The sequence below is a fragment of the Benincasa hispida genome, chromosome 3 (assembly GCF_009727055.1).
Source record: "Benincasa hispida cultivar B227 chromosome 3, ASM972705v1, whole genome shotgun sequence".
NCBI classification, from domain to species: Eukaryota; Viridiplantae; Streptophyta; class Magnoliopsida; order Cucurbitales; family Cucurbitaceae; genus Benincasa; species Benincasa hispida.
In genome coordinates, this window is record NC_052351.1 from 4734661 (window position 1) to 4762606 (window position 27946).

General features: G+C 35.6%; 1 protein-coding gene across 3 annotated transcripts; it reads right to left on the reverse strand.

Annotated features, from left to right (window-relative positions):
* On the reverse strand, nt 1-27946 carry LOC120072802 (protein MOR1). Of its 3 annotated transcripts, none has more exons than XM_039025312.1 (54): nt 27562-27944; nt 27329-27434; nt 27076-27199; nt 25694-25773; nt 25435-25612; nt 25284-25348; nt 23146-23228; nt 22803-22888; nt 22552-22665; nt 21992-22111; nt 21694-21796; nt 19582-19718; nt 18894-18959; nt 18536-18650; nt 18330-18367; nt 17413-17484; nt 17179-17298; nt 16549-16654; nt 14864-14976; nt 14686-14773; nt 13876-13976; nt 13563-13670; nt 13339-13444; nt 13168-13247; nt 12934-13083; nt 12731-12806; nt 12515-12639; nt 12309-12419; nt 12081-12230; nt 11915-11989; nt 11749-11830; nt 11554-11669; nt 11338-11439; nt 11168-11242; nt 10954-11049; nt 10771-10872; nt 10574-10675; nt 10207-10389; nt 10014-10125; nt 9255-9331; nt 8797-8876; nt 7347-7409; nt 6939-7062; nt 5994-6116; nt 5829-5906; nt 5472-5630; nt 5211-5369; nt 2228-2325; nt 1970-2126; nt 1769-1885; nt 1521-1616; nt 1232-1303; nt 742-1015; nt 1-652 (listed from the first exon to the last, which is right to left on the reverse strand). In XM_039025312.1, the coding sequence occupies exons 1-54, from the start codon at nt 27719-27721 to the stop codon at nt 381-383; spliced, it is 6075 nt and encodes a 2024-aa protein (XP_038881240.1). In that variant the 5' UTR covers nt 27722-27944; the 3' UTR covers nt 1-380. The 3 variants fall into 3 exon arrangements, with proteins under 3 accessions (XP_038881240.1, XP_038881239.1, XP_038881241.1); XM_039025311.1 differs by having other exon boundaries at nt 6939-7068; XM_039025313.1 differs by lacking the exons at nt 1-652; nt 742-1015 and having other exon boundaries at nt 1284-1343; nt 6939-7068; nt 27562-27946.

Genomic DNA, 27946 nt, shown 5'->3' on the forward strand with positions numbered 1-27946 from the left:
TGACTAAGAACAGACGCTGGAAGTAAATTTTCATTTACGTTCAAAAGCGCGGGAAAAATACAGCTTACCCTTACGGTGGGGTAGTTTGATGGGGATAAAAGAATAACATTTGATGTGATTCAAAATATATATTTTAATGGAAGTGACTGCCATTGGTTTAATAGCAATTCTTCAAAACACAAATTACAAAAGCTGGCTACTTCGAACGACCCGACATCCTGAAATTTCAATAAACTCGCGCCCTTGAAAAATAAGCACCAGCAACCAATAGAAGATGTACTAATCTCTATTACCGGCATCCACACTTGCTCTTCTATCGTACACGATAACAGCTCGTGTTCAGACTTTGAAATCTGGGTAGCTCTTATATCTTGCCTGTTTCACAGAGGTTCAATAGTTCCACTTTTAAGTCTTTCCATCCTAGCTTGAAGTCCAGATAGTGCCTTCTCGTCCATGGGAAGGACCCCAGTTTGAGCAGAATTCTCGACACCAATGTGCTCTGATGCTTGGGGCATTTGAGCAATCATTCCTGAGTGCAAATTGTCATTTACGGACATTAATGGCTTGCTTCCCGATTCATGGTTTCCAGCAGCCACGGCTAATTGCATACTTTTCATCCTCTCTCTTATTGCATCTAGTGTGCCACTCGTTACTGAGTTTTCCAGGAAATTCTCCACTATCAGATCCCATAAGAAAACAAACAAAACAGAAGCAGGACTCAAAAAAATAGTGATATTTTACCTCCGCTTATGTATTTGTCATTCCTTTGGTCTCCAAGTGAGTAATCAGGCGTGGGACCTCTTGAAGTAATAATCCTATTGTCTTCAGTATATGATGGTGGCAAAGTAAAGTTAGTCGGTTCAGGTTTCACATTCAGTGATTTTGCTTCAGTTAAAGAATTAGTATGTACAGGAGACAAGGGTGCAAATTCGGGCGAAGAAGTCATGGAAGCTGGAGGAGGGGTTGACAACGGCAAGCTTGAAGGTGTTCTTCCGGCTGCTGCATTCCTCTCCATCTGCAATGAAATTGAATTACATAAATGTAGTTTTTCTGCCATAACGAGGAATAATAATCTTTTCATAACCCACAACAAGAACAAAGTCAATAAACACATTGGCCAACAATAAGCCTGGGGGAGAAGTAAAAAAACATCCCAAATCCTCAAATATTCTGTTAACATGATAATTCCAATATTTCAGTAGTTATTTGTGGCAAGGACAAACACACAAACCTGGGCCAAACCATCTCTAATGTACGTACGGAATGCCTCGCTTGCATTTTGAAGCTGAGCAAATATATCAACCTGAGAAAAGCAAGAGATGAAGTGGAGCAAATATATCAACCTGAGAAGACCAAGGGATGATGCTAAGAAAAAAAAAAAAGAAACAGCAGAAGCTTCTCGGTTTATATTTAAGAACGCAAACCAAGTCAAAATACAAAAGGCCAAGTCCAAAGCAAGAGATCACGCACACATCCATATATTACAATTGCAATATTAATGTAAAAAGATAGTCCATTACCTTTGGGTAAAGTTGAGTTATTCTATATAACTCATATAACCCAATGGTGCATGTCTGCTTGTCTCCAATTTTCTTGAATATAGCAGCAAGTTCTTGCTGCGGTAAAATGCACAAAATCAGAATATGATTGATTTAAGATGCAAGTCGGAAAGGAAAAAATAAAATAAATGCAATAACTTAAAACATAATTGACAGCTAACTTCGAAGTCGAATAAGAAAAGAATCATATGTAAGCTAGGGCCCGATACCTTCAACTGTGCATCAGCAGACTGTGTGCCAGAAGATGCATTATTTGCTGTTGAGTCACCCCAATGAGTCTGGCCAACAGGCCCAGTTGACGTCAACATTCTCGCTGCGGCTAAAGTCTGCTTGGATGTAGAGACATCAAAAGTTAGCAGTCTTCCTCAATAACATAATAATAAGAGAATTGACCGTTTAAATTGTTCTACCTCGAGATTAAGATCAATGTAGGCAAGAATGATAGGCTGTGGTTTCATATCAATAGGAACCATAGAGAGATGACCCTTTATAGCAGCACCACGAAGCTTTACAAGTTCATGTAGAACAGTTTTAACCATTCGAAGGGGTTTATCATCAGCTCCAGCTCTTCAACGAGGAAGAAGAAAAGCCAGATAAATACAACGTTATAAACCAAAAGTTAAGATGTATGTTAAATTAACAAACCATGTGCCCAATACAATGGATACCTTCTCCTAATTTCTTCCATCCCCAGATTTTGTAGATATAAATGGATGCTTTGCAAGATGCGATCAAGATCAACATCATATATAGTGCTTTGAAGAACCTGCGTCACCAGGAAGCCAATTCCTAAATATCTCTCTACCACAAAAGTGAACAACCAGAATTTATCTGGAGGAAAATATATGCATACATATACACAAACACAGAGCATTAAAACAAACACCATTCCATAATACTAAATTCTGCATCGTGAAGTTTTTCGAATTCTTTTTTTTGTATATAAAAGGGCAGTGTAAAACTGTAGATCTCGAAGAAAGTTATTCTGTAATTTTCTTCTGAGAAATCTGCCAGCCACCAATAAGTAATTCTGAAGAACCTCCCATACTTCAGCATGCACTGTACCAGTATCACTTTTAACCGTTCTTTTAACGTTCAGAAGTCCCACTCCCCACTTTCAAGATTGGAATGAATACTCACAAGGGTGTTGTGTAAAAGTTTATTAATAGAAGACATACTTTCATTAAGCAATAATAAAGATTTGGCTGAGGATAAAGGTAGCGACAACCCTCAAGAAGAGTGAGTGATAATTTTATCTAGGAAAATGTCACCAAAGACCTCCTTGAATCTACCAGCCTTGAAAATTGTCAATGAAGAAGTCAATGGGATGAAATATCACAACTTGCCAATACAACACAGGATTCCCATTCATACATGGATTAAAATATCTCCAGATATCGTAGATATATCGGCAATGCATCAGATATTTTGGGACTCCGAAAATGATAGGTGAAAAAAATCTTTCTCTTTTCTGTATCAACAATATTGATGAAATATCAACTATATCGCCGACATAGCGGGAACCCTAGGATCTGATTTTCCTGCATTAAAAAAAAAAAATACATTTTGTTTTAAATATAAGGACTAAAGAGCTTTGTCAGCTTAGTTGGTGGAAGAAATGCTGTACTTAACTGGCTGGACGTGAGTTCAAATCCTCAGCTTTAATAAACTTCAGAGTTTTTTCTCTTTCTACAGTGGCTTCTAAGATGTGTCAGATAAGTGAGGAGATGGATCCTTTTGAGGGAGATGCAATCAAGAAGGCAGTCTTGATGGCATGACGGGAGAATTTTGTCAGAAAATGTGGTACATTTGGATAGATGAGTTAAGGCTGGCCTCATGCTCAATAAAGGAAAGACAGCTTTGATTGGCATTAATATGGCACATTCAGAGGTGGAGTAATCATCCTGCCTTGGGTATAAATGGGAAAGTTTCCCGTGAATTAGTTGTGTTTTCCCCTTGGTGGAAAAAGCCATTTTTCTTCCTCTGAGGCTTCTTTGGTTGATGAAGTGAATTGTAAGGTAGAAAAATGGGAAGGCATTGCTATCTTCCAAGGAGTTTGAATTACCTTAACTTAATTGTATTTAGTAGTCTCCCTAGTTCTTTTATTTATTTGATTATTTTGCAAACGGTTCCTATAGTTGTGACAAAACAGATGGAAAAAATTACTACACTTCGAGTGCAATGGGGTGTGTACAAGCCAGCCAGTGATCTTTTTAGCTAGACGAATTTAGTGGAATAGTTTTCCAGGAAAAAGAAAAAAAAGAAAAAGAATACAAGAGTTGGGACTACTCAGATGATTCAGATAGCGGAGTTCAGAGTTTGAAGGAAGGTACGAAAGTGAGAAAACATTATTTACAGAAATTGGAAGTCTTGTTTCCTTTTAATAAAGGACAAATTACAGAATCTGGAAGTGCAAAGCCCCTAAGAAGAACAAAGTTTTTCTTTGGTCAGTGGCTTATAGACATCTGAATAGTTGAGAGGTAGCAAAAAAAAGACCCCCGATTGGCTTATATCACATTCTCCTTAACTGTTCTTTTGCCTCTAAATGGTGGTCGGTTATCTTTAAGAAGTCTGAGGTCACTTTGTTCTCCAAAGAAGATCAACTATTGGCTTGTAGAAGTGTGAGATGGCTGGTTTAAAGGGAGAGAGAAGATTCTTTCATGCTGTGCTACTAGAGCTCTTTTGTGGCATCTTTCAGAGAGAGAAACCGACGGACCTTTGAAGATAAGTTGATGTAGGAACATAAGCCAATCTTATAATTTTTGGCTAATCTTGTATTTTCTTGACCATTCTTGTATATTTTTAGTCAATCTTGACTCTTGTATTATTTTGAGTCTCGGCTGTTTTATTTCTTGTTTAGAGCTTGTATTCGGTTGGGTTATGTTTTAATCGTAACCAATTCCCTGTTCATGTTTTATTTAGCTTAAAGATTAGTTTACTTAGCTTTTAAGAATTAGTTTAGTTAGCTTTTAAGTCTGCTCTAACTGTTTTAGTTTGATTTAGTTCCTGCCTTCCTACAATAAATATGAAGGTAGCTTGCCACTTCGATGGCATCTAATAAAAATTGGTATTCTTTCCACCCTTGTGTACACCATAAGTTTTCATTTTTTATTTGTTTTGTATGTATGTACAACACAGTGCTTCTTAATGGTGCACAATTCACACAAAAATCTTTGTAATTATAGCCTTTACACGATTATTAGCCTTTAGTTGAGCTTCGGAGATGCGTCTTCTCTACCCCCACCCCCTCTCCGGTTGTATCTATTGTGAACATATTTCCTCATCTCCTTAAAAAATAATAATAAATAAAACAACCCTACAAATCCAAGAAAAACTAAACGGTCAAACTCTATTATCAAGGCAATAGAGTCCATAAAACTCATCCAGATCTGTTTTATTAATCAATGGGTATGAAGAGAAGACGACCATCCCTTTCGATTTCCATATCTAATATTCACTATCTAGAGAATCGATCTCCTTACTCCCCTGAAATAATTCTGCAAGGATGACCTTTTGCCTGGGTAAGAATCTGACATGAACAATTTGAGAAATGGCCCAAACTTAAAATATTTTATAAAGCTCCGTCAATTGATAACCCAGAGAGACATACAAAAATGAGTAATTAAACTAACGGGAATAATAAAGATATACCTTTGTAAGTTTGATAAGACATTTTACAACCAAATCAGAGAACTTCTGATTTCTGGAAGCAAATGACTCTTTGGACCCAGTTGAAGGCCATCTTGAGGGTTCCAGTGGACGCAACAGATTGATTAGTACCACAAATGAAGAAGTACGATCTGCATTATCCTGTACAAAAAACAAAAACAAAAGTGAAAAAAAACAGCTTTAACTAGTTAAATAATTTCCCAAAAACCCTCTAAAAAAGAAGCATCTTGAGAAAATAATGACCAGAATCTTCAGCATCAAAACATTTAGAGCTTTCAAAAGTTGGCTGCCGTCATCCATATGCGGGACTCGTTCATCCAAAAGCCACAAAAGGAGTTCAGTGATAAGACTGTCCAGAGTCTTTTCCTTCACAGCATAAGCAAGTCTCTTGTTTTGAAACGTCTGCAGCAAAAATGAACTTTTCAGTTAATAAGAAAGGTTTCATCTTACAAAGCTCATTGAAACAAAATAGATCGAACATTTCATATAAAACTATTTCTTTCAGTAGACTTAATGCATGTTTTCAGTTGCTACAACTCCTGTGCAGAATTAACAAAAGCATAATTCTAAGAACCCAAATGAAAATTGACTGGTAAGCACCTGCATAAGGGTATTGAGAACATATTTACAGGACCTTGAAGAAGCTCCAGTCAGACTGTAGTCAAAAGTCTTGGCAACCTACAAACGGAACAGATTAAAGAGGCAAGCAATGCACAAATTGGGTAAAGAAAATCCAAATATGGGAGGCTGAAGCTTTGTTCGTACTTTTGTTGCCAAGCATAATACAAGTCTATCAGCATCCCTTGCTAGCTCATCCATTAAACTGCCTTCGGGATCACTGGAGGCTTGAGCCAACTCATGACATACAACTTTCATTCCTTCCACGGACTGCAAAAGGAACCCAATATTGATTTTGACAACTCACATAAATAAACTGTCAAGAAAACTACAATCGGTTGTCAATTATTTTAATATAATAGAAGAGAAGCTAGGTGCCTAATACTATTGATCTGAAAAAGTGATCAATGGTGGAAAAGCCTATTGCTGAATTATACATAAATATTATACATACTAACAATTTTGACAGCCCAATAACCAATTTGGTCCCGAGGTAAGGTGTAACTGATTTATGTGAATCAAAAGATAAAATGGAAAGAATATAGATGATGTGGCATAAAGGAAAAGTATACCTCTATGGAAGAGTGATTTTGGATTAAATTGTAACAATTCCGATTGAAATGCAATAAAAGAATACTTCAGTACGAGTTTGATGCTTGAGAATGTTTAACAGTATTTGCCTAACTTTGGTCTAGATGTTGACTGTTGTTTTACAGCTTTGTACAATGGAGTTCGACAGTTTCCATTCTGTAAGATATTTTAAGTGGATGCCTACTCCGCTAGCTGATTTATTTTCCATGGACCTTACGTTACAGTATTTACAAATATATTTCAGTGTGAAACATAATCCCTAATGTAAGACGTCACTAAAAATTAAGATTTCTTCAGTTGCATTTCCATGGATATAGTATTTACAAACATTTTTCAATGTGAAAAATCCCTACTGAAGGACGTCATTGAAAATTAAGATTTCTTCAGTTGCAGGCAATTATCAATAAAGAGTATCTACTTGCAGATAAGAAATAAAATGTTACCCCTCAGGAGAAAAAATTCATCCGGAAAAAAAAAAAAAAAAAAAAAGGAGCCATTCACCTGCTCGGGTGAGCCAAAAGAAATAATGTCCATTGCTTCATTCCAGTCTGTGGGACCATTGGCCGTTGTAAGTGGTTGAGGCACCGATTGTCTCTCCATATGAAGCTCAGAACCATAATTTTTCCTGGAGCTAAACACAATTGTATAACCAATAAGGAACCAAAGTCCAACAAAATAAAAAGTAATGTATCACAAATATGGTACAATGAAACAATGAAAAACTGGAGAAATAAAGGACTGTTTTTGAAATTGATGAAAGAAATAGGCATCCCATCCGAAAAACGAGTAGCACAATTTTTCTTTTTATTTCCCCAGAAAATAGGGCGTAGCACTCATGGCATCAAGATGCATTATAACACTCATCATTGATGTGGCCTATTGTCCCAAAATACAAAAATATTCAAATACCTTGTTGAAATTGTTCCAGACATGGATCGAGAAACTTCCCCACTTTGCTCAGCTATGTCAGATCTAGAATAAAATTACAAAAACTTAGATTTAATTAAGAAGTTCAAACTATGGAGGAACTAAGAAACCATACCACAATGAATTCTGTGATAAAGAATCATCCCAGAACTGGAAAACTCAACATAACAGCCATACAACATGCCATATGGTTGTGTTTATGTCCATTTATTCGCATAAATTGTTTTCATGAGACATTAATCCATCCATTTCATTTATATCATGAAATTATACAGAGGGCAGAAACTTTCTCATGCTGACTGAAACTTGAAAAAGGACCTTCAATTGGCTAAAAGATGAGATGAACTGTACAGAAAAAGGGACGACAATCAATAATTATAAACATAAGGTGAACTCTTTGCACCAAGTGAGAGCCAAAAAGAATGTCCAAGTTTTTTCCACTCTCCTTATGAAGAAAGTATTTAGAACCTTCAATGAGTATAATCAGCGTTCCAATTTTAATTCCTAATCTTTATGCATCTCGCACCGGTAATTATCTTCATATTCAAGCAGAACTTTGTCCATTTGAAATCGTTAGTCAAAGGAACATGAACAGGGACCTCTGAAATTGAAATTCTTAGGAAGCCAATCTTTTTTATAGAACCAACAACTTTCATTGAGAAAAGATAAAAAAATACAAGGGCATTCAGAAAATCAAGCCCACAAAAAGCCCCTCTAGAGAAGGTAAAATATTGGCTAAAGAGTAATTATAAAAAGTCATCGAAATCAAAGCCCAAATGGAAACCTAAAACTTCACCAGAGCCAAAACATCAGATTCTTCCACCCCTATAAAATCTATTTTGTTTCTCTCCACTGCTGACAACAAGAACTGACCCTTCTCCTAAAAAGGTGGATGGAGAAGGAACTCCCAAATCGAACTACCAACTCCCTCTAATGAGCCAGCATAAACTCGAACTCCTAGAAGAAGCGGTCCCACACCGACCTCACAAACTGACACCTCCAAAGCAAGTGATCAAATCTTCCCCCACCTTTGGACAGAGGATACACAGGCAACTTGCAAACCGATCGTTATTCGATCTGAGTTCGTTACTACAGTAGTTTAAAACCAATTTATAGCTTCTTTTGTCATGTAAGCCAACGCCTACACTATAGAAGAGCACCCTTTTTAATCCCCTTAAAATATAGTGTTTCCTGCGTGGTCTACCAATAGCAGCAGGAAACAAATCCAAGTAAACTCCACTCATCACTTTCATCTACCCCACTCTAGGAAGCATAAACAAATTCCCTTGAGACTGTCAAGCAAGCTCCACAATCATTTAAGAAAACAAACTCACTCTAGTAGGTATTTCACAATCATCGCATGCAATGCCACAACATCAAACCCTTTGAAAAGAAAAATACAAATAATTAGGCGTAGTAATAGGGTACATACTCATATTCCCTAAGAGGCCGTCTCATGGCAGCTCTAGCTTCACCAGGCTTCCCTTCCTTCTTTTTCTCCATTTCTCTAACCTGGAATGAGTACAGAATGAAAATAGGAACATGGTAGACCATGCTATTCATAGTTTTGTTTTTTTCCCTTTTATAAGAAACATAACTTTCATCCAAAAGATACAAAAAAAGAGGGGAGATGATGTAGCCTAAGTAGCCCCAAGGATTAATCCTCCAAGAGTCAAAATTGTAAATCTTTTATTAGAAAGAATAATGTGTTTCTTCATACAAGAGGGAAAAGTTCCTATTTATAAAGTTTTACTACAAGTGGGGTAAAAAGAAAATTAACCTAGAATATTACCTAATTACCCAATTAATCCCTATTTTCCTTAAATCAGGAGAGGCGTGTAATGTGTTTACAAGTATGCATAACGATTTATACAAGTCAAATAAACAGACCTTCCACTTAAATCTATCGTCCAACATGCTTCTCTGAGCATCTGTCAGTTTTCCCACATATCTCCATACCTCCTCACCTACAAAGAACAACAAATATTCAACACAATTATGCCGAACATTGTCACAACAAGATAGGCAAAAAGCTGAAAAAGACGGAAGAAAAAAAAAATTGTGCATGGAAAGCATAAATAAAAGAAAAGGACGCCAAATTAGCATTGCTCTCTAGCTATCTCTACCAAGAAAAATGATGAAGGCATGAACAAGACAATGATATACATTTTTTTTCCTTTTTACAAGAGACAACTTAAGCAGGGATACAAACTCTAGTGAAAAAGAATAAGAGAAAATAAAGAGAAATATAAAGATACCACAGAGCATAACAAATCACAAACTTAAAAACTTAATTTGGAATAGGCTTCCCAAAGCTCCATCAAGTATTGGCAAAAAATTCTCGATCTTCCTTTTAAGGAACTTTATTTAACGATGCAATACAAGATTACAAACTGAAATGTAAATTAGTAAATCATTGAAGGAAAAAGCATACATGAAAAACATATATATTTTCTTATCAAAGGATATAAAAAGAACTTCTGAAACACACACACAACAACCATCTATTTGGTCAGAACACGAGTATAAAGCTAAGAATTTTAGGGGTTCTAGAAAACATGAGATGAAGGTTTAAAACAAAAGATGTAAAAGGGTTTTCGTTATCATTGGATCCCTCCCGATGGGGCAAAGGCAGACATCAAGACTAACCAAGAATCTTGTATCCAGTAGCAAGTGTATTTAGAGCAGCTTTCCTAATTTCACCATCACGTTCTGCTGTCAGGCTTGCAACAAGTTGCAATGATCTCAACTGCCCGCTAATCTAAAAACAGAAGGGAGAAAAACAAGCATTTAGTAGAAACCAAAAAAATTCCCTACACAAAAACTTATTCCATGTTTTTACCTCAGATCCATAATTATCAATCAAGAATCCAATAAGGTCAGCACATTCAATCCGAGTACGATTGTTTTTAGAACGTAAACCCTCAAGTATGTAAGGAAACATTTTTGTTGCAGAGTAAGTCTGTATGATTTGTTTTGTCAGCTCCCGCATTTTTTCCTTCACTTTCTCAATATTGTGTCCCAACTGCAGCACAGTGCAGGTAAGTGTCTTTTCCAGATGCAAAACAAATTAGAATAAACAACAAAAAAACTACCTTTCAAGCAAACAATGTATGAAAGCAATCTGGCATCTCAACATTAGCAAAACAAAACATAAAATTTCATACAATCAACTACTTGAAAGCAAATCCAGAGCACTATGAAAGCACCTTCTCTATCAAGCACGGAAGGAAGATAGCCGCTTCAGACTCATTTATATAGTATCCTTCATCCTTCAAGGTCTCAAAAAGTTCAGGAAGAAACTCTAACACCTGATCATTTCTACCTAATTAGACATCCCAGATGGAAATAATATGTGCACAAACAAATGGAAAGAAAATGTGTTTAGGGGATGTCTAAGCTATACCTTTAATAGACATGTTGTGTTTGATTTACAAAATTGCAGAACAAACCACCTGAGTAGAATATCTAGAACCTCAATAACATCCTTTCCAATCGACGCCAGTGCCTGGAAAGTCATAGAAGTTTGTAAATATGACATGTTGGAACATGCCATGAAATTAAAAGACGGCATTTCATAGCAAAACACCTTCTGCAGCATCTCTAGACCATCAACTTGCTTCTTAAAGTCAGTGCTTAACAGCCTTCGCTGCAAATCCTCCCTGAAATATTTCATCATATCATTCTGCATTCAAACCACAGTTCAGAGATTAGAACATATATTGAAGTAAACATTTGGAAATTATAACACAAAATAAAATCCATTCAACAAGTACAGATACACAGCACAAATATATTCAAACCTCCAGATCTTGAATCTGCTCTATGCGTGGTTCTTCAAACTTGAACTTACGAACTATTATTCTCTCTCTTTCCTCCTGCAAATGAACAAAGTCAATCAAATGAAAAACTTAAGCAAATTGATTTACAACTTACAAGATCAATTTTGGAGGTTGACCAGAAGAGGAGGCACCTTATTTGAGTCCTTGACATTTAACAAAGCCTGTGATTGAACAGCCAAATCATGCGCAGATATTAAGGATTCGGTCCTATTCCCCTTTGAAATGGTGCCTCTCTGTAAAAATAGACGGGCAAGGCATTGTTGAGGGCAGACAAAGGGGACTAATAGGGTAGCAAAATTAGTCCCTAAATATTAAAAATCCTACGGATTCTAGCCAAAGAAACATACTGATGATACAGCTTTATTTCCATGCTTAGCAACACCGTTTGAAGTGCCCTTTCCGACCTTTACAGCATTTTTGGATGGCAAGCTTGAGGTTATTTGTTTAGCTGACTCGAAGGATTCTGCGAGAAACAAGTTCAACAATTTAATCTTAAGCAAGACAGAAATAAATGTAACCTAGAGAGCAAGCAAGCAACATACCTTGAAAAGCACCATAGGGTCTTAGTCGTTCAACAACAAGGGCCAGACCTGGCCCACTAATATCTTTAAGAATTTTTTCAACCTATAGATAAGGAAGACAGAAAATTCAGGGGATACTCAGACCTCAATAGAATATTAAATGCAGAAAAGTTTTCATGATGCATACCGCTTCCTGTCGCCCAACCCTTAAAATTTCAGTAATGCATGCCTCTGCTGCTTTTCGAACATCAGACGATTTGTCCTGAATAAGATTTTATTTCATAAGGAATTACAGAAGGATAAGTACAACATATGCCCAAAAATTCCAACCAAATTGTCAGCAATATAGGTACCGTCAAAGCAGAGCAAGCTGGTTTAAGCAGCTGTATGCAATCAGAAGAATCATTGATTCCAGAAAGCTTCCTCGACAACCATTCCAAAAGGTCCTTCCGCCCTTCTGCACTGACCTTATTGTCCACTAGAGCTAATATCATATAAGGAATCTGAAGGAAGGACAAAGTTCTACCGTCATATAAAGTTAGATATTCATTGCAACTTTACCATACACGGAAAAGACATACCATTTTATCAAAATGGACAGCAGCTAGCCAGGCATCTAAAGCAGTCAAAGTGGCTTCTCTCATATGCTTCTTGTTGTCACCAAGACATTTCAAGACATCTGACAGCACTCCCTGTGCACAAGATAAAACCATTAAGGACTATTGAAGATCAACTTCCTAATGGTCAAGAAACTAAGGAAAAAAATATTTAAGGATCCACAACAAACCTTGCCTGACTTTTCAACAGATGGTCCCATAGCAGAAGCAACATTACCAATGGTTGCCAAAGTTGCCATGACCAAATTTTTATTGCTATCATACAAGCGCCCTCTTAAAGCTCCAAGCAGGTCCGCTGGCAAATATTAACAAATGAATAATCAACAAACACCAATAATCAAAATGTAAAAAAGAAAACAAGGGGGATAATGTCCCAAGTAGGTTACATGTCCCAGTAGGTTGAATGCGTTTATTAGCTTCTTCCAACATTTTATTCACAGCTTCAATGGACTCCAGACGGACCTGAAATATAAGAAACGTGTATTAAGCAATAAGCAGTAAAATAAATAATTTCTCGCGAAGTCAACTATTAAACAGAAAACATCAAACAAACACAGTGTACTACAAATTTTAAAACTAATAGCAGTACCTTCCAGTCAGGGCTTTCAAAATTCTTCAGCAGTGCAGGAGTGATCTTCCCACTAATATCTTCTCGTGGCAAGCCATCCATCCCGCTAATGGATGTTGATGATGTTAGTTCTTCTGCCCTGACTGTTCTTTTTGGAGCAGCAGCAGTACCCTAAAAGATAAAAGACAAACAAACTCTATAAAAGGTAGAATCCAATCCATAATTCATGTATGTATGATCTAGAGCCTGACATACCTCGAATGGATTTTTTTCAAATTCGGTATCAATTGCAGTTAGCAGCGCAGGTTTCACATCCGAGAGAAAACCTTTAAGATCTGCAAAAAATGAAGGAATATTAGAGAGGTGGAATTATATCATCAAGGATTCAAGTTATGGTCCAATAAACAGAAAGAAAGATCCAGTCACCTGGTCCAACAAATTTATGCACACAACCCAAAAGCTTAATAGTAGCATTCCTTGTAGCCGCAGCACTGGACTGAAGACCCGTTTCTTTACAGAAGTCAATTAAATCCTGTGAGATTTATTTTCATCCATTAATAAATAGATCATATATAACAATGAGACCATAAAATATTCAGAAAGAAGAACAAAAGAATTCCAATTTTCAAAGAAGAAGAGGAGCCAAGTACCTTGAGTTTTAAAAGAGATATACCAAAGTCCTCGACAGCAGAAACCATCCACAACAGTCCCTCACTAAGGACCTTCGGATTTTTGTGCTCTTTCATGATTTTAAAGAGCTAAAAGTTCAAAGGAATGATAACTTAGTATACGGAAGAAAAAACAAAAATATACAAACCGTAATTACATGAGAATTCTGTCTAAACTACTTTAAGCACAAACAAAAACAAACATGGAGCGCTATAGACAGATGTATAGAAGTACAAAAGTGCAAATGAATTTTGTCATAATTGTACTGCCGGTTTATTAACAACAGAAACATACTCTTTCAAAAATAAATCCTGGACCAACTGCTTCTGAAAAGGTAGTAAGGCACTTCATCGCTTGAGCACGAGTTTTAATATCTGCTACACGTTCACTTATACCTATAAACACATTCACATTTCCACTGGTTAACAATGTGGAATAAAATGTCACAAAAAAGGTGATAACAATAATAATGTAAAACAAAAGGGAAATGATGCAAAGTGAAACCTTCCTATTATTCATAAAGCTGTAATTTCTAGTTTTTTTTTTTAAGAAACCAAGCTTTTCTTGAAATAAATGAAATTTCTAGTTTCAGTTATTAAAGCAGTTTCAAGCTCCAAGGTCCTTGATGGAACATCTAAAGATAGAATCAAGCAGTAATTGTTTGGCCAAAAGTTCTCAGTGCCAACGCCAATACTAAAAAGGACTTTGCCTGGGGTATTTGGTTGAAAAGAAACTAAAGAATTTTCAATGCAAAGAAATGAGATTGGAAATCTGAGTTGGCTTTAGTTTCATAGGTCTTCGCTGTAATTCCTTTTTGAAATATTTTCTAACTATACTCCTTTTATTATCAACTCTAATTAGCGGGATTTTTTGTGAGATTTTGTCAGTTAAGGGTTGGGTATATACATTTGGTTATACTTTAAATCAGGGTGGATTTAATTGCTAATATAGTTTATCTTGAGATTTGTGAGATTTTCTTCTCTCACAATTAATCAATTTGTAACTAATCAGCTGGATCAGTGAAAATGAGTTCGCTTTAAAAAAATAATATAATTCTACCTAGATTAAACATGTTTAACTATTGCAAGGGTCCAAGCTAACCACCTGAAAGGCAAAGTACGACACACTTTTTGGGAAATTTTTTTGCAGTAGAGGCTATATGAGTAATGACTTCAATAACTTGTTGTTGAACCTGCATCCATTCAGCTGAAGTGCATAAATATAAAATAACCCAGCAAAGCAAATAAATAAGAAATGTAAAGTAGCAGAGTTAGAATAAAACCTGAACATTTTTCTCACTCCAACCAGGGATAATGCAAAGTAAACGAACAAGTATCTCAACTGACGGGTTAAGATCTTCCAAACCTTCCACTTGTTGCTTCAATGAAGATATTGCTGAAAAATAAGTTGAAATTTTTAAGAGTGGATGCAATAACAAATTAGTCCGTTGCACATCCACAATAGGAAACCAACCCTGAAAAGTAGAGCTAGAAATATTATGCTGTATGAGCCAATATGCCAGTCCCACATTGGCCAACTTAGATTCTTTTAATGACTATTAATAGGTGTTGTTCCATTTAAGCATCAAGCTTAAAACATAATTATAGACAATTAAAGTTGGTTAGTCGCTAGGATTGAAATGGAGAGAAAAGTGAAAAGCAGTTATTGATTTAGCAAGGTATATTACAGAAACAAATTGGTCTTTTAGCATTCATTAGGAGTAGAAGTGACGTAGGAATTTGAGAACAATATAGCTTCTTTTTGACAAGTACAAAGTCCTCAAATCCTCACCCACCACCTCCTGTTCCTTTTAGAACTATTATCTCCTTTCCAGACTCAAAGGTGAAGTTCATCAAGGAAATGCCAATTTCTTCCTCTACAAAAAGTTTCCCGAACTCAAGAAGACTCAGATGTAGATTCCACTGTTAGTGTGAGTAGCGATGAAGATGAATTATTGACAGTAAATTCAGCACCTGAAGGACTTCACTCTCATAAAGATATAGTTGAAGATGTTGCATCACTTTTCCAAAGTTCAGCTTAGAAAAATTCTTGTCAGAAGCCTCGCTCGTTGCATTTTCAGTTATCCCCTTCTCAAATCCCATCTAAATTCTCCTCCTTGATTGAAAAATGTGGTTTCTTGGGTAAGCACTCCATTGTTTTCTAAAGAAAGTTTTCGGTCGCAGCTTTGTTTCAAGAGCTATAGAAGAGTTGTGGCTGTTTTTTCATGAGGCCTTTCGATAGTTGTAAGGTTGTTTTGATTGAATTGTGGATGCTCTTTCAGTGTTATGCTTGGAGAAGTTTTTATCTTGGGCAGTTTCAGCAGTGAGTTTTTATAGTATTTTGGTTAGGTGGTGCAAGTCTTCAATGCATTATATTGATTTTCGGAATCTGGTGTTCTCTCTCCATCCATAATCTTCTTTTTCTGGATGGTGGTAATGGTAGTATTTGATCGGTTGGCTTGGTTTCTGAGGTTGGCAGCTTGCAGATAAGTCTGGTTATGAGTTCCATTTCAAGTCTCCTCTGCTTTTAAAGCTTTATGGCACTCGAGTTTCAAGTCTTGTACTTTGCTAGAAGAATGCTCATTTGGAAATTATGTTTATTGGGTGTTGTTTTAGGGATTGGTCTCTTTTATCTTTTATTTTGTTCTTGCTGCTCCGATTTCTATGTTATATTTTCTTTTTTTTCCTTGTTTGTTTCATTGTACTTCGAGCATTAGACTCATTTCATTAATTCAATGAAAAATTCTAGTTTGCGTTTCAGAAAAAAATATATAGAGAGAGAGAGATTCCCTTTTGACCAATTGGAGGACTCTCTTGTAGCTACTTTGGTTTGGGCTTTTTCCCTCTCTTTTGTAAATTTCATACATCAATGAAATTTGTTTCTTATATTAAGAATTTTTAGGATAATAATAATAATAATAAATAAATAGATGAATAAAGGTAATAGCAACAGTTCTAATAAGAGAACCTTCGAGTCGTTCTTTCCACACAGTGCTCTTCAATTGAGAGACTGTATCAGCTTCAACAAGAGAACCTAATTTGCTCTCCACCTCTTCAAGGCTCATCTCAGCCGGCTACAAATGTTTAATAAAAGCAGCAAGATTAGTCGATACATAAAAAAGCAGCCAACCATAAACAAATATATTTTTGTAAGAAGCAAAACAATGAACCTTTTTCCATCTTCTCAAAACTACAACAAATTAAAAATTACAATTCCACCTGAAATTCAATATGAGATAAACAAAGCTACTATCGACATGATATTCCTGGAACAAACATAGTAACCTACTCTCGTCCCAAGCAAACCAATGTCTTAACTCGAGACTAAAAAATACTCTAGATCCTCTTCAACCAATAACCAAAATTCAGTGCCTCAAAAAAAAAAAAAAAAAAAAACCAAAATCCAGGAAATTGCAGCCAACCGTAAAGTTGTTGGTATAAAGAAACAACTACACTGATTCGGAATCATGCCACTGCAAACAATCTCGAAGCGAAAGAAGAAACATAAAAAACACTAGGAATGATCTAACCAACCAAATCCATGAAGAAGATAGAATTACAGATCGCTTAGCACACACTGGGCAAGTTTTAAGATTACCTCAACATCTTCTGGAACTTCAATGGGCTTGGAAGATTTTGGCGGTGCACCACTAGGTACACTACCCTCTGCTTTCTTATTGGTGCCTGATTTCACCGAGTTTCCTTTTTTACTAGAAGGCTGGGAAATAAAAACAAAACTATTAGAATATATTAAAATGACAAGAAAGTACTGCGTAAGTAGTGAATAAATGTATTTGTCTTTGAAACCAGAACGCTTGTAAAATTAACTCACAGCTGCCTGTGCAGGCCTCTTTCCACTAAGCATGCTGGCTGCAGATTTTTTTACAAATAAACCATCTGAATCCTGTATAAATGTTAGATCTAATACATCACCATTATATAATAATTAAGAAAATGAATAAAAAAAATACATGAAGATTTGATGGAGAGAAAAAAAGAGATACTAAAGAATAGGAAAGGAGAAAATAGGACGAAGACAAGACTAAGATAATACCATATGGAGACAAACCAATACAAGATCAAACTGTTCACAATGAAGGCAATGCAAATAGGAACCGACATGCCAAAACAGGAAGAGAGAGAGAGAGAGATTCAATCTGGAAAGTTCACCTATTTGATGATATAGCTTATCTTTTTACTCTTTATTATTATCTTTTATAAGTAGACCATTTTCTATCAAAAAAACTTAACAGAAATACATGTGTTCTTTGTCAAATCATGGATTTTCATATTATTACACGCACATTGAATAAATCCCACAAGACAGCCCAAATTTACAGGATTAAGTATCTAGAAATTCATAGAAAGGCATACGGGTTTACAGCTATGAATCTTAAAGGCAACTTCCATAGTTTAAAGCTACGACTTGTAACCGTAAAGTATATGAGCGCTTACAGCTACCCATTTAATCAAGGCACCAAGTCATGCAATCTGTATATGATATAGAAATGGAACTTTGTTCCTTCTCATGTTCCAAAGAAAGATTTGCTTCTCATAATAAAAAAAAAATGATGATATAGAAATGCATCATTCATTTGGATTCATAAACAGTTAAAATTTGTATCCTTTCAAGGTGACTGCTATTAATAACATACTTTACATATTGTTCCATGAAACATTACATAGACTATATATGGAAATAATGCAGGGAACTAGTAGAAATATATCTTCTTAATATCTATGACCTACCGAAACTGATGGCACACTTGCACCAGGAGCTTGGTTTGCTGCATTGCCATGAGACATACTTTAGAAAGTTGACATAAAATATAGGAGAACGAACTTTTGTTTAAGAGGAGGGCAAAAAAGAGAAATGTAAAAATTAGAAAATTAATGAAAGAAAAATTGATAAGATAATAATTAATCAATTGTCTAATTACTAGAATGTCAATAACCTGAGCCATTAGAAGGTACATTGCTTTCAGAGCCCATAATCATCTCGGATAACCTCTTCCTTCTCACATCATCAAGTTTCTCCACGGACCTCTCCAAAGGTCTCATGCCAACCAACTATCATAGTCAAAGAAGAAAGTTTGTTACAGCAGCAGTGATGTAGTATTTAGTCCATACCCTGTTCTCTCTTTTAAAACATTCTGTTACAGCTAGCTTAGGTTGTTATTTTCCTTCTAATTGGGTTTACTGTTGGGTTAATGTGCGGGTCTTTTATAAGATTGGGTTAGGTCTACACCACGCAGTATCAAAAAATTAACTTTGAAAAGTACACAAAATATATAGTTGACTGAAATTACTTACCTTTGCTACTGCTGCCAAAGCCAAAAAGGCAGCATCCCTCACTTCAGGGGTCCCATCATTAAGGCTCTAAAATAGGGAAAACAATGTATATTAAGATTCAATAAGACAAAAACAACTCGATAGCATAAACAAATGGGTAAAGCCTAAAGGAAGATAATACTAGTAGAAAGTGTTAATAGTCCACGGCTTGACACATCCACACATGAGAATGACATAAGCAATAAACAACATAGATTATGCAAACTGCACATATGCATAAGAAATGATGATACTTGTTCAAAACATTTGAAAAGAGATATAGCTTTTCTTTCCAACAGGAAACTAGTTTGTTGGGATAATATACATCAAAAGCAGCAGGCAAAGCCCCAAAAAAAAGAGGCTTTAACTGGCTAAGTGACTATGATCTAAGAAGTAGAGTAAGTTGCAAAATAAATTGACACGGAAGCAAAAGAAAAAGGACAAAATAGAAAATATCCCATCCATATGACTCCATGTCTTAGAACAGTTTTGTTTCTCCCTATCCAAACTTCCCATCCCACAGGCCTCAACATGAAAGAAGGAAAAAAAAAATTGCTCATGGAGAATTCTGAAATAGTTAAGAGTGCACAAGATGAAAATAAAAAGAATTCTGAAAAGGTACACTAAAAAGTTTAACTATAGAAAAGCTTCAAGCATGTGATTCACTAACCTCCATAAATATAGGGACATATTCCTTATGCACCTTCAGAACAACAGCTTTGTTACTAGTTTCAATACAGAAAGTAACCCAGCTTAGAGTCGACGAGCGAACAAGAGGAACTTTGTTTTTGCTTGCTGTCTTAACATCTGCAAGAAAAACATCGATTACACAATCATTGCCACCATTTTCTACTTAGGAAAGAACTCCATCGTCTAAAGAATGGCAAAAAATGTCTCTCCAACTGGAAATGATATAAAAAGGTGAATTAATTAGGGATGAAAGAAGAAAGTTAACTATTCTCATATTTCTCTGTTTTTTTCTGGTTTTTGGATAATGGTAAACGTCCACACAAACTTACCAAGAACATCGTATAGTTCCATAGAAATATGTTTCTGGAGAGAAACTTATAGGATATCTTTTTTAACAATACTTTCTTTTAGTACAACAATTGTGGCCCTGTGGGACATGTAAAAAGGTCTTTTAAAAGATCAGTTACCATAATTTAAACCTATAACCTCACAGACATTTTGCTTTGTAGCTTTCTCCTTTCACTATTCGACCAACCAATAGTGGTGGAAATATTCTTGTATTTTTGTCCAGCCAAGTTACCACGAAAAATAAAAACAAGTATTAGTAACTGTGTCGAATAAATATTGGTAACCAGTCAACCACATACATTGAGATGGTATGCTTTGTAATATCTATTGGTCTTGAGTATTCTTTTAGACCGTGTCAAAAGTGCAAAAAGCCGAGAGAAAAAGTCTCTGCATTCCCAATTAAATTTTCCTGATCTTTTTATTTCTTACAACAGATGCATACACAAAGAATATAGCTGAAAAGTTTTTCTTATGAATCATAGGGTTTGTATCCAAAGCTTAACCAAAGCTAACCAAAGCTTTATTCTTAAGTTAACCAAAGCTTTGTATCCCAATTAAGTTAACCAAAGCTTAATCAAAGTTAACCAATGCTTTGTATCCTTAAATAAAACCACACCCTTTCTTTAGCAAAGTTCTTGAGCATTATCTTAGACACTTAGTAACCGAGTCAAATATTCAAAAACAAAACGAGGAAAAAATGATAGATGATCAATACAAAAGCCAAACAATTAAGTCCGCCACTCCTTAAAAGGGGAAAACATTTTTAAAAAATAACCAAAGCTACAAAAAAATGATTCAGTAGCATCAAGACGTACGATGCCAGGTTTCATCCCTTTGAGTGGCTGACAGGTGGGACTAAAGGCACACACAAACTTGTGGAAGGATACCTCCCTTGAGATCTCTTCTTCCTTTCATTTGGTCCACTATCTTGTGAGGGAGGGGAAGGAAACGTATTTTTGGGAGGATCGAGTTATGTCTTGGAGGCGTTTGACTAGCCCACCATAGGTACCTGAATGAGATGATCAAGAAGTTCCTTCTCTATCCGCCTTTTAAGGAGAAACATTGTTTCTTGTGGCTTGTTGGGGCATGTTCTTTGTCATTGGATCTCTGAAGAGGAGGAATAATAGAATATTTAAAGGTTTGGAAAGGGATCCAAATGATATTTAGTTTCTTGCAAGATTTTATGCTTCGCTTTGGGCTTTAATGATAAAGGTCTTTTGTAAAATAATTCATTAAATAAAATAATTGGAGGCTTTTTCTTTACTGGCACTCCCTTTTGTGGACATCAATTTTTTGGATACCCATGTATATTCTTTTCTTTTTTCTTTGGGATAATTACCTTTTTAGTCCCTGAATTTTTAAGAATAGATGCATTTGGTCCTTAAGGTTTCGATTTGGCCAATTTAATTCCTCAGTTTTGAAAAATAGGTTTAAAAGGTCCCTATTACAGTAGTTATTCCTTCTTCTTTTTTTCCCCCCTTTTTTTCTTTTCTTTTTTGATAAGAAACTTAACTTTCATTATCAAGGAGAGATACAAAAAGAGGGGGAGATAAGGTATCCCCTACAAAACAACAACTTACCCAAAAAAAGGAGCCCAACAATCAAAGAGAAAGATATAATGTATTCTTTTAACTTTTTTTTACCAATGAAAAGTTGTTTTTCTCAATAAAAAAATAATAAAAGCCCTATGACCCAAACATTGCCTAAAATTTGCTAATCGATGAATCCAAAAAATTGAACTAACCTTCGATGATGTCAGAAAGACTCAGGCACCCAGCCTTATGCACCGCTTGGAGAGTTTGAGTTAATGACTCCATCAGAGCAGGTTTTTTTTCTTTTAGTTTTTCCTATAAAAACAACGAAAGCAAGTTGTTAAGCATGCTATGAAGGTGAGTGCCAAAAGCCTTAAGGAAAAACTATCATTAACATGATTTTACCACTAACATAGAAAAATATAATATCGTTGTGGCATGTCAGGCAAATATCTTGATTGAGATATTTATAACAATTTACTGGAGGAAAAGTTGAGCTAATATACATACAAGTAAAACTGGCAACAGGAATCGTGAACTCCCAGAAAAGTTAGCTCTGAGGCCTCTGGAAAGATTGCCAATAGCTTGAATGGCTTCAACAGCAACAGCAATATTCACATCCGTGATCAGCTGCAATGTTCGTTCAAATTTTTGTTGGTAAGTCAAATAGTGGAACCCATTTTTTATGCAAGTAAAGCTTTCTTCAATACGTGTGCAAATCCAGGTAACTATAATGGATTGCACGACAATTAAAGTTGCAATCAAATTTCGTAAACTCTCTCCTTTCTGATTCCATTAACAATCCAGAAATGTAAAATAAAAAACATGGTTGATGCATATAAGAATTTTACACCATCACATATATGCTACAGAATAGAGAATAGCACTCCAAAGCAGCAAAAGTGACTTTTATTCATTGGGTGGGCAGTTGCAGACTAGGGTATTGAAATCAGAGAAATCTCATAATTAATTTTCAAATTGAAAGACAGACAAATTAAAATATATGACTGTCCAAAGAAATCAACTCAAGTCCTGGGAGAGAAAATAGGGCCACGGAGAAGATATCATACCTTCTTTAAAGTTCTACAAACTTCAGAAAAGTCACCAGGCGCAATCTTTTTCGTTGAAGCAAGTTTGGTTAGTTCAGAAACGGCCTCTTTTCTTTCTGACCATTTTGTAGCTTTCTACAAAAAACAAGGATAAACAAATAAGTTTGTGGGGTAGCGAAACTAGTGAAGTTCAAAGATATGAACATTAAGATTAATCAGCGAGTATGAACAGAAGTAGATATATATTGTAAGACAAGATCAAAATCACCAACCACTCCATCCCAAAATCCTGACTTCTCCAATGGAGTCAATATGTCAACTGGATCAACAAGATCGTACTCATCTATTTCCTGAGGAACTGACAATTGAAGTGTATTAGAATGTTGTTTAAAAAAATGATATTATTGATATAATGAAAAGAGATTAATGCTTAAAGAGACAATACCCGTGAAAGGGAAAATAGCAAAATAAGCAAAAATGAAGTGTATTAGAATGTTAAGAGCTTTTAGTGATCAATAAATGCTTTGTTCATGTTGCGCTCAAAATACATAGAATTAGACAAACAAAATTTAATCACAATAAATGAGTAAAATAGTCATATAAACTTCTGCATACCATCAGCTACAGATTCTTCAGAAGGTCCTGTACCAACAGCCTCAGAAGTATCTTCCTTTTCTGGCTCTTTGTCTTGCTCGGACCTAACTAAGTAACATAATTAATCTCAACACAAATACAATAAGGAAACCTAAATTGGTTGCTATGAAAGAATTGGATATAAAAATAGCAAATTTGGGATTTATATAAAAGATGAAAAAAAAACGTATAAGTTATAACATATAACAGCATGCAAAATCCAGAACTACAGACTAGAGATCATTTTGTTAAACAACAAAGAACATCTTGGTAAGCAATCAATAGAGAAAATGTTGATATTGGAAAATAAAATGAAGTTCCAAATTTATGAATTTGAAAAATAAAATTTTAAAAAATCATTTGAACAGTTTAGAAACGAAGTAGAGGGAAGGGCAACAGAAAGAGTTAAATAATAATTAATTGGAGGAAAACCACTAGTATTATGATACATTGTCAGCATTAGCATTAGACGCTGTCTTTTTCGTGGCATTATGCTATCATATACCTTTGTGGCAAGGAGCTTCATCCAAGATAAGTACCACATAAGTTTACCACCCACAATACTCTACATTTACCTTTTTCCCATTCATTTTCTGTCAACTACCCCCCACCCCCAAACCCATTTTTCCTTTCATTTTGCTTCTTTGGGGCAAGGCCCACTAAGAGAACGCAAGAAGCATGCACACGTGTATAACTCAAGGGAGTCTTCAATAATGGCAAAATTTTCAATTTATCCTCAAATTAACAATGCTATAAATTGTTGACACGGCAACAATCTTCAACTTATCAGCATAACTATGTAAACATATTTACAATTAGAAAAATTATATATTTAAATTGATAAAAGAAAATTTACCTCGAAACTACCATCGGTGTTAGCAAAACCCAATAAAACCAATTGCTAATATCCCAGTTAAAATAACAACTTGTTCGTGCAATTTCACCTTCGTCACCTCAGAAAAGAGGTTTTAATTGTTCTTTTTGGTTATTCCCTCGATAAAGATAATTTCATAGAGGACTTAGATTCCTTCAAAGCGATTGGTTTTATAAATTTTAAAAAATAATAATAAATAAATAATTCAAGATCAAGATCAAAATCAAAATCAAAATCAGTGCCCAGAATTGGTTTTAACACAAGATAAATATTGTAACGGTTGATAGAAAAATGGTTAAATCTACTTGGACCCAGTTGGAAGGCAAATGAAGGGCGTGAGAAAGTTGAACACTCTGATGGAAGATCTTGGTATGCTGAAATTACCTCTGTTAAGTGGTCTATTCGCATGGTCAAGGGTGGGGATGAAACTTCTCGTCGTTATTTGACAGGATCTTTGTTTCTAAGGAATGGGACAATCTTTTTCATGATTCCTGGTTTTTGTCTTTTGAAGACTAGCTTTTTCTTTTTTTTCCTGATCAGCTCAAGCTGGTTGTAAGTGCCCGTTGTAATGAAGAATTTTGTCAGGAACTACATTAATAGGTGCAACTACTTGGATTGTAAAATTAGTCTTCGGTTTCCATCTCTACAGCAGGGAGTGCATCGTTGGAAATTGATATTCATGAATTTATTTTTCCGGGAAAACCTGCAATTTAGGGATTCCTCCTTATTTCCCACCATAAGAAGCTTCTGAAATTTTAGTTAGAGTGGAGCATTATCGGTTGTGTCCTTTGCTTTGTTAGTCGTTGTTCATTGTTTTATCTTCTTTTATTTTTGGGCTTCTTTCTCTTTTAATGTATCTTCTTTTTCCGTTTCCATAGGAGACTTGTATCTTGGATATTTTTCTTCCTTTTCATATATCAATGAAAAGTTATTTCTTGATAAAAAAAAATAATAATAATAATAAATAAAATAAATAAATAAAAATTGTCATTTAAACTACAACCTCAGGTCCTCAACAAAATATTACATTAGTTAAAGAAGAAGAGAGAATCAAGAGGATCTAGCATATTACTAAGTGACGTGGTAGCCATTCCAATGAAAGAAACATTGAAGTGAATACGGCACGTGAAAACCGGCAGCTTAGAGAGCAAGACCTAATCACTATCAAGTCAATGATAATAATATCTTTGCAAAAATAAAGAAAAAAAAGCGCACTAGCAAGAATGTAAAGAGACCAGATGTTAACCTTATTTTTCGAGAAGGCCTAGCAGACCCCGTGACATTGACAAGCTCAGCCTCCAACTCTTTTTTCTGAAAATTCAAGATTTAGAAAGTACATTACGTTTAGGAACTGATGGAACGCTATATTAATTATTAGCTATCAATATTCATCATACCATTGTATCCCTCATTTTCTCAAACAATATTGACTTTACTGGGTCTTTCCCGATCCAACGACAAAGCTCAAGCGTCAATCCCTTAGAAGATGCACGAACATTTTGATCTTGATGGTCAAAGAGTTCTGGAAGCATCTTTAAAATTCGTTTTGGAGGAACAACTTTTGCTCCAAAGTCACTAGTTTCACGAGGAAAGTCATAAATGACTTGCACAATAAAATAAAAACAAATCATAAAATCATAAAATACAAATACCAACCTCAAAGCTTGAAACATGACATCAATTGCAGGGACAACTGCTTTTGCAACTTTATTCTTTATAGCTTTTTCCATTGCATCCTATATTATCATAAGCCTTCTAATGAGATACAAGAATAGACCTCAATACATACATATATATCTACAAATGAATTGAAATTGCAGTTTGCCTTTATTTTTCATTTAAAAAAATGAAATATATATTTCTAATAAAAAAGTGCAGTTTGCCAAAAGAATCATGCAAGCACTGAAGCACACAGAAAAAACTTAAGAAGAAGAAGAATAAAAATAAAAGCAAGATAGTTAAGATTGAGAAACATAAGTCTGTGCTAGACTCAAAAATATATCCTAGCACACTTGAATCGAGGAGACCATCAACAGACAAAGTGAGTATAGCACCATTTAGATGGACTTCATATTATCATGCTTTAGCAGCATAAAAAATCAGGGAAACTCTTTTATTGGAAGCAATTTTTTAACTTAACCCTCAGTGAAAACAACAACCTATGTAAACTCTCTTAAGGTATCTTCAATAGATTATGTTTCCAGTCATCAAGGATGTGTAACTAGACGTCAGCTAATCATCCACTTCACTCTCCAAGTACTCTCGTCTATTGTGAATATTTATAAAAGGGAAATCTTTTGAAGGCATATAGACATCATTATCATTTTCTTTATAAGAGACCACGTTCTCATTAAGATCAAACGAAAAAATAATAGGCACATTACAAACCAAAAATTTACCATTATTTTTTTAAAAAAAAATGGAAAGACAAGGAGCCCAATTAAACTAACAAGGGATTCTTAGCACAAAGAGAAGATTGATATCTAGCCAGGCCACACCATAAGGCCTCTCAAGCCCTCTAAAATTTCATTATGTGTTTCTCCCTGAAGGCCCCATCAAATAGCAAAGGATAGCAGACCACAGGAAGCACCCTTCTCACACAAGGGGGCCGATGAAGAAGCTCCTCCTCCACCATGAAACTACACCCTCACAGTGGAGACAATTCCGGTGGAATGACATATGAATACTTTATGCTATTAACAATATAATTATTATTATTGGAAATATACAAGTAGTTTCAAAATTAACATCGATTACTACATTAAACTGACAAAGAAACTTTTAGGTTTTACCCCTAAGAAATAAAAACCAAAACCTCCATATATAACATGAAAATCTAGGAGGAAGCATATGTACACATCCAAAAAGTAATATTCTCTATGGGTCTCATATAAGCCACTTGCAATCCTCAAGAAACTGTATATAATGAAAGTACACTTTCTAACTATCCAACGTGCACCATGGAAGAATAGCAGCTGAAATCAAAAGGCTACATGCTGAAATCAACGATCGAAGCTATGGGATGCATAAAAAAATACCAGGAAAACATCCACGGCTTCGAGTTCTACCCATAGCATAAACACTGCTTGGGCCTTCTCCACGGTCTTAGGTCTACCAGTTAAGCATTTTGCAACAATTGCGTCACAAATTTCTTTGGCAAATCTATAAACGACAATTTCCAAAAAGCAAACACAATCAGAATGTTAACTGATAACTCTAAAGAACCAGAAACACAAATGTGGATGACAAAATAAGTTACGGGTTCAGATAGAGAAACAAAAGAATTCCCACCTCCCCGCATCTGCGTCAGCAGCTCGTAAGTAAGCAATTAACGCATCCAGTGCCTTCTCTTGCACTGGTGCATTAGAATCCGCGACGGTCTTCCTAAATAACGGGCCTAAAGAAATCAGAAACAAAATGCATGAGCAAAGATCTATACCAATCAGTGCACTCGATCGTCAACACTGAGCTACAAAGCCATGATACCAGATCTAATAAGTGGAAATGAACCTAAGTGGACTCACCAAATTCACGGAGACGAGAATCCTTAGGATCCGTAATGGAGTCGCAAACGGCTGCTAGATCAATGTTGGCTTCGTTCCTGACCTTCCAATTCTTGTGCGACAGCCGATCCTCCCACGGTAGTTTCTTCGCCTCCTTAAGCAGTTTCTCTTCCTCCGACATTTTTACTAACTATTGATCCTATCTACAAAAAAGCAAATGCAGAATTGTCTCTACCTCTATATTCCTATACGGCAAATACCTGCAACAGGTAGAACACGCGAGTCTCGACGAAGAAATGCTGCGAAGCGATGCCCTAAATCAGAGCAAAGAGACAGAGAGGGGAGGGGGAGGGAGAGAGAAGAAGCGATGGGGGGAGAGTGGAAGAAAGAGATTTTGCTCTTCCTT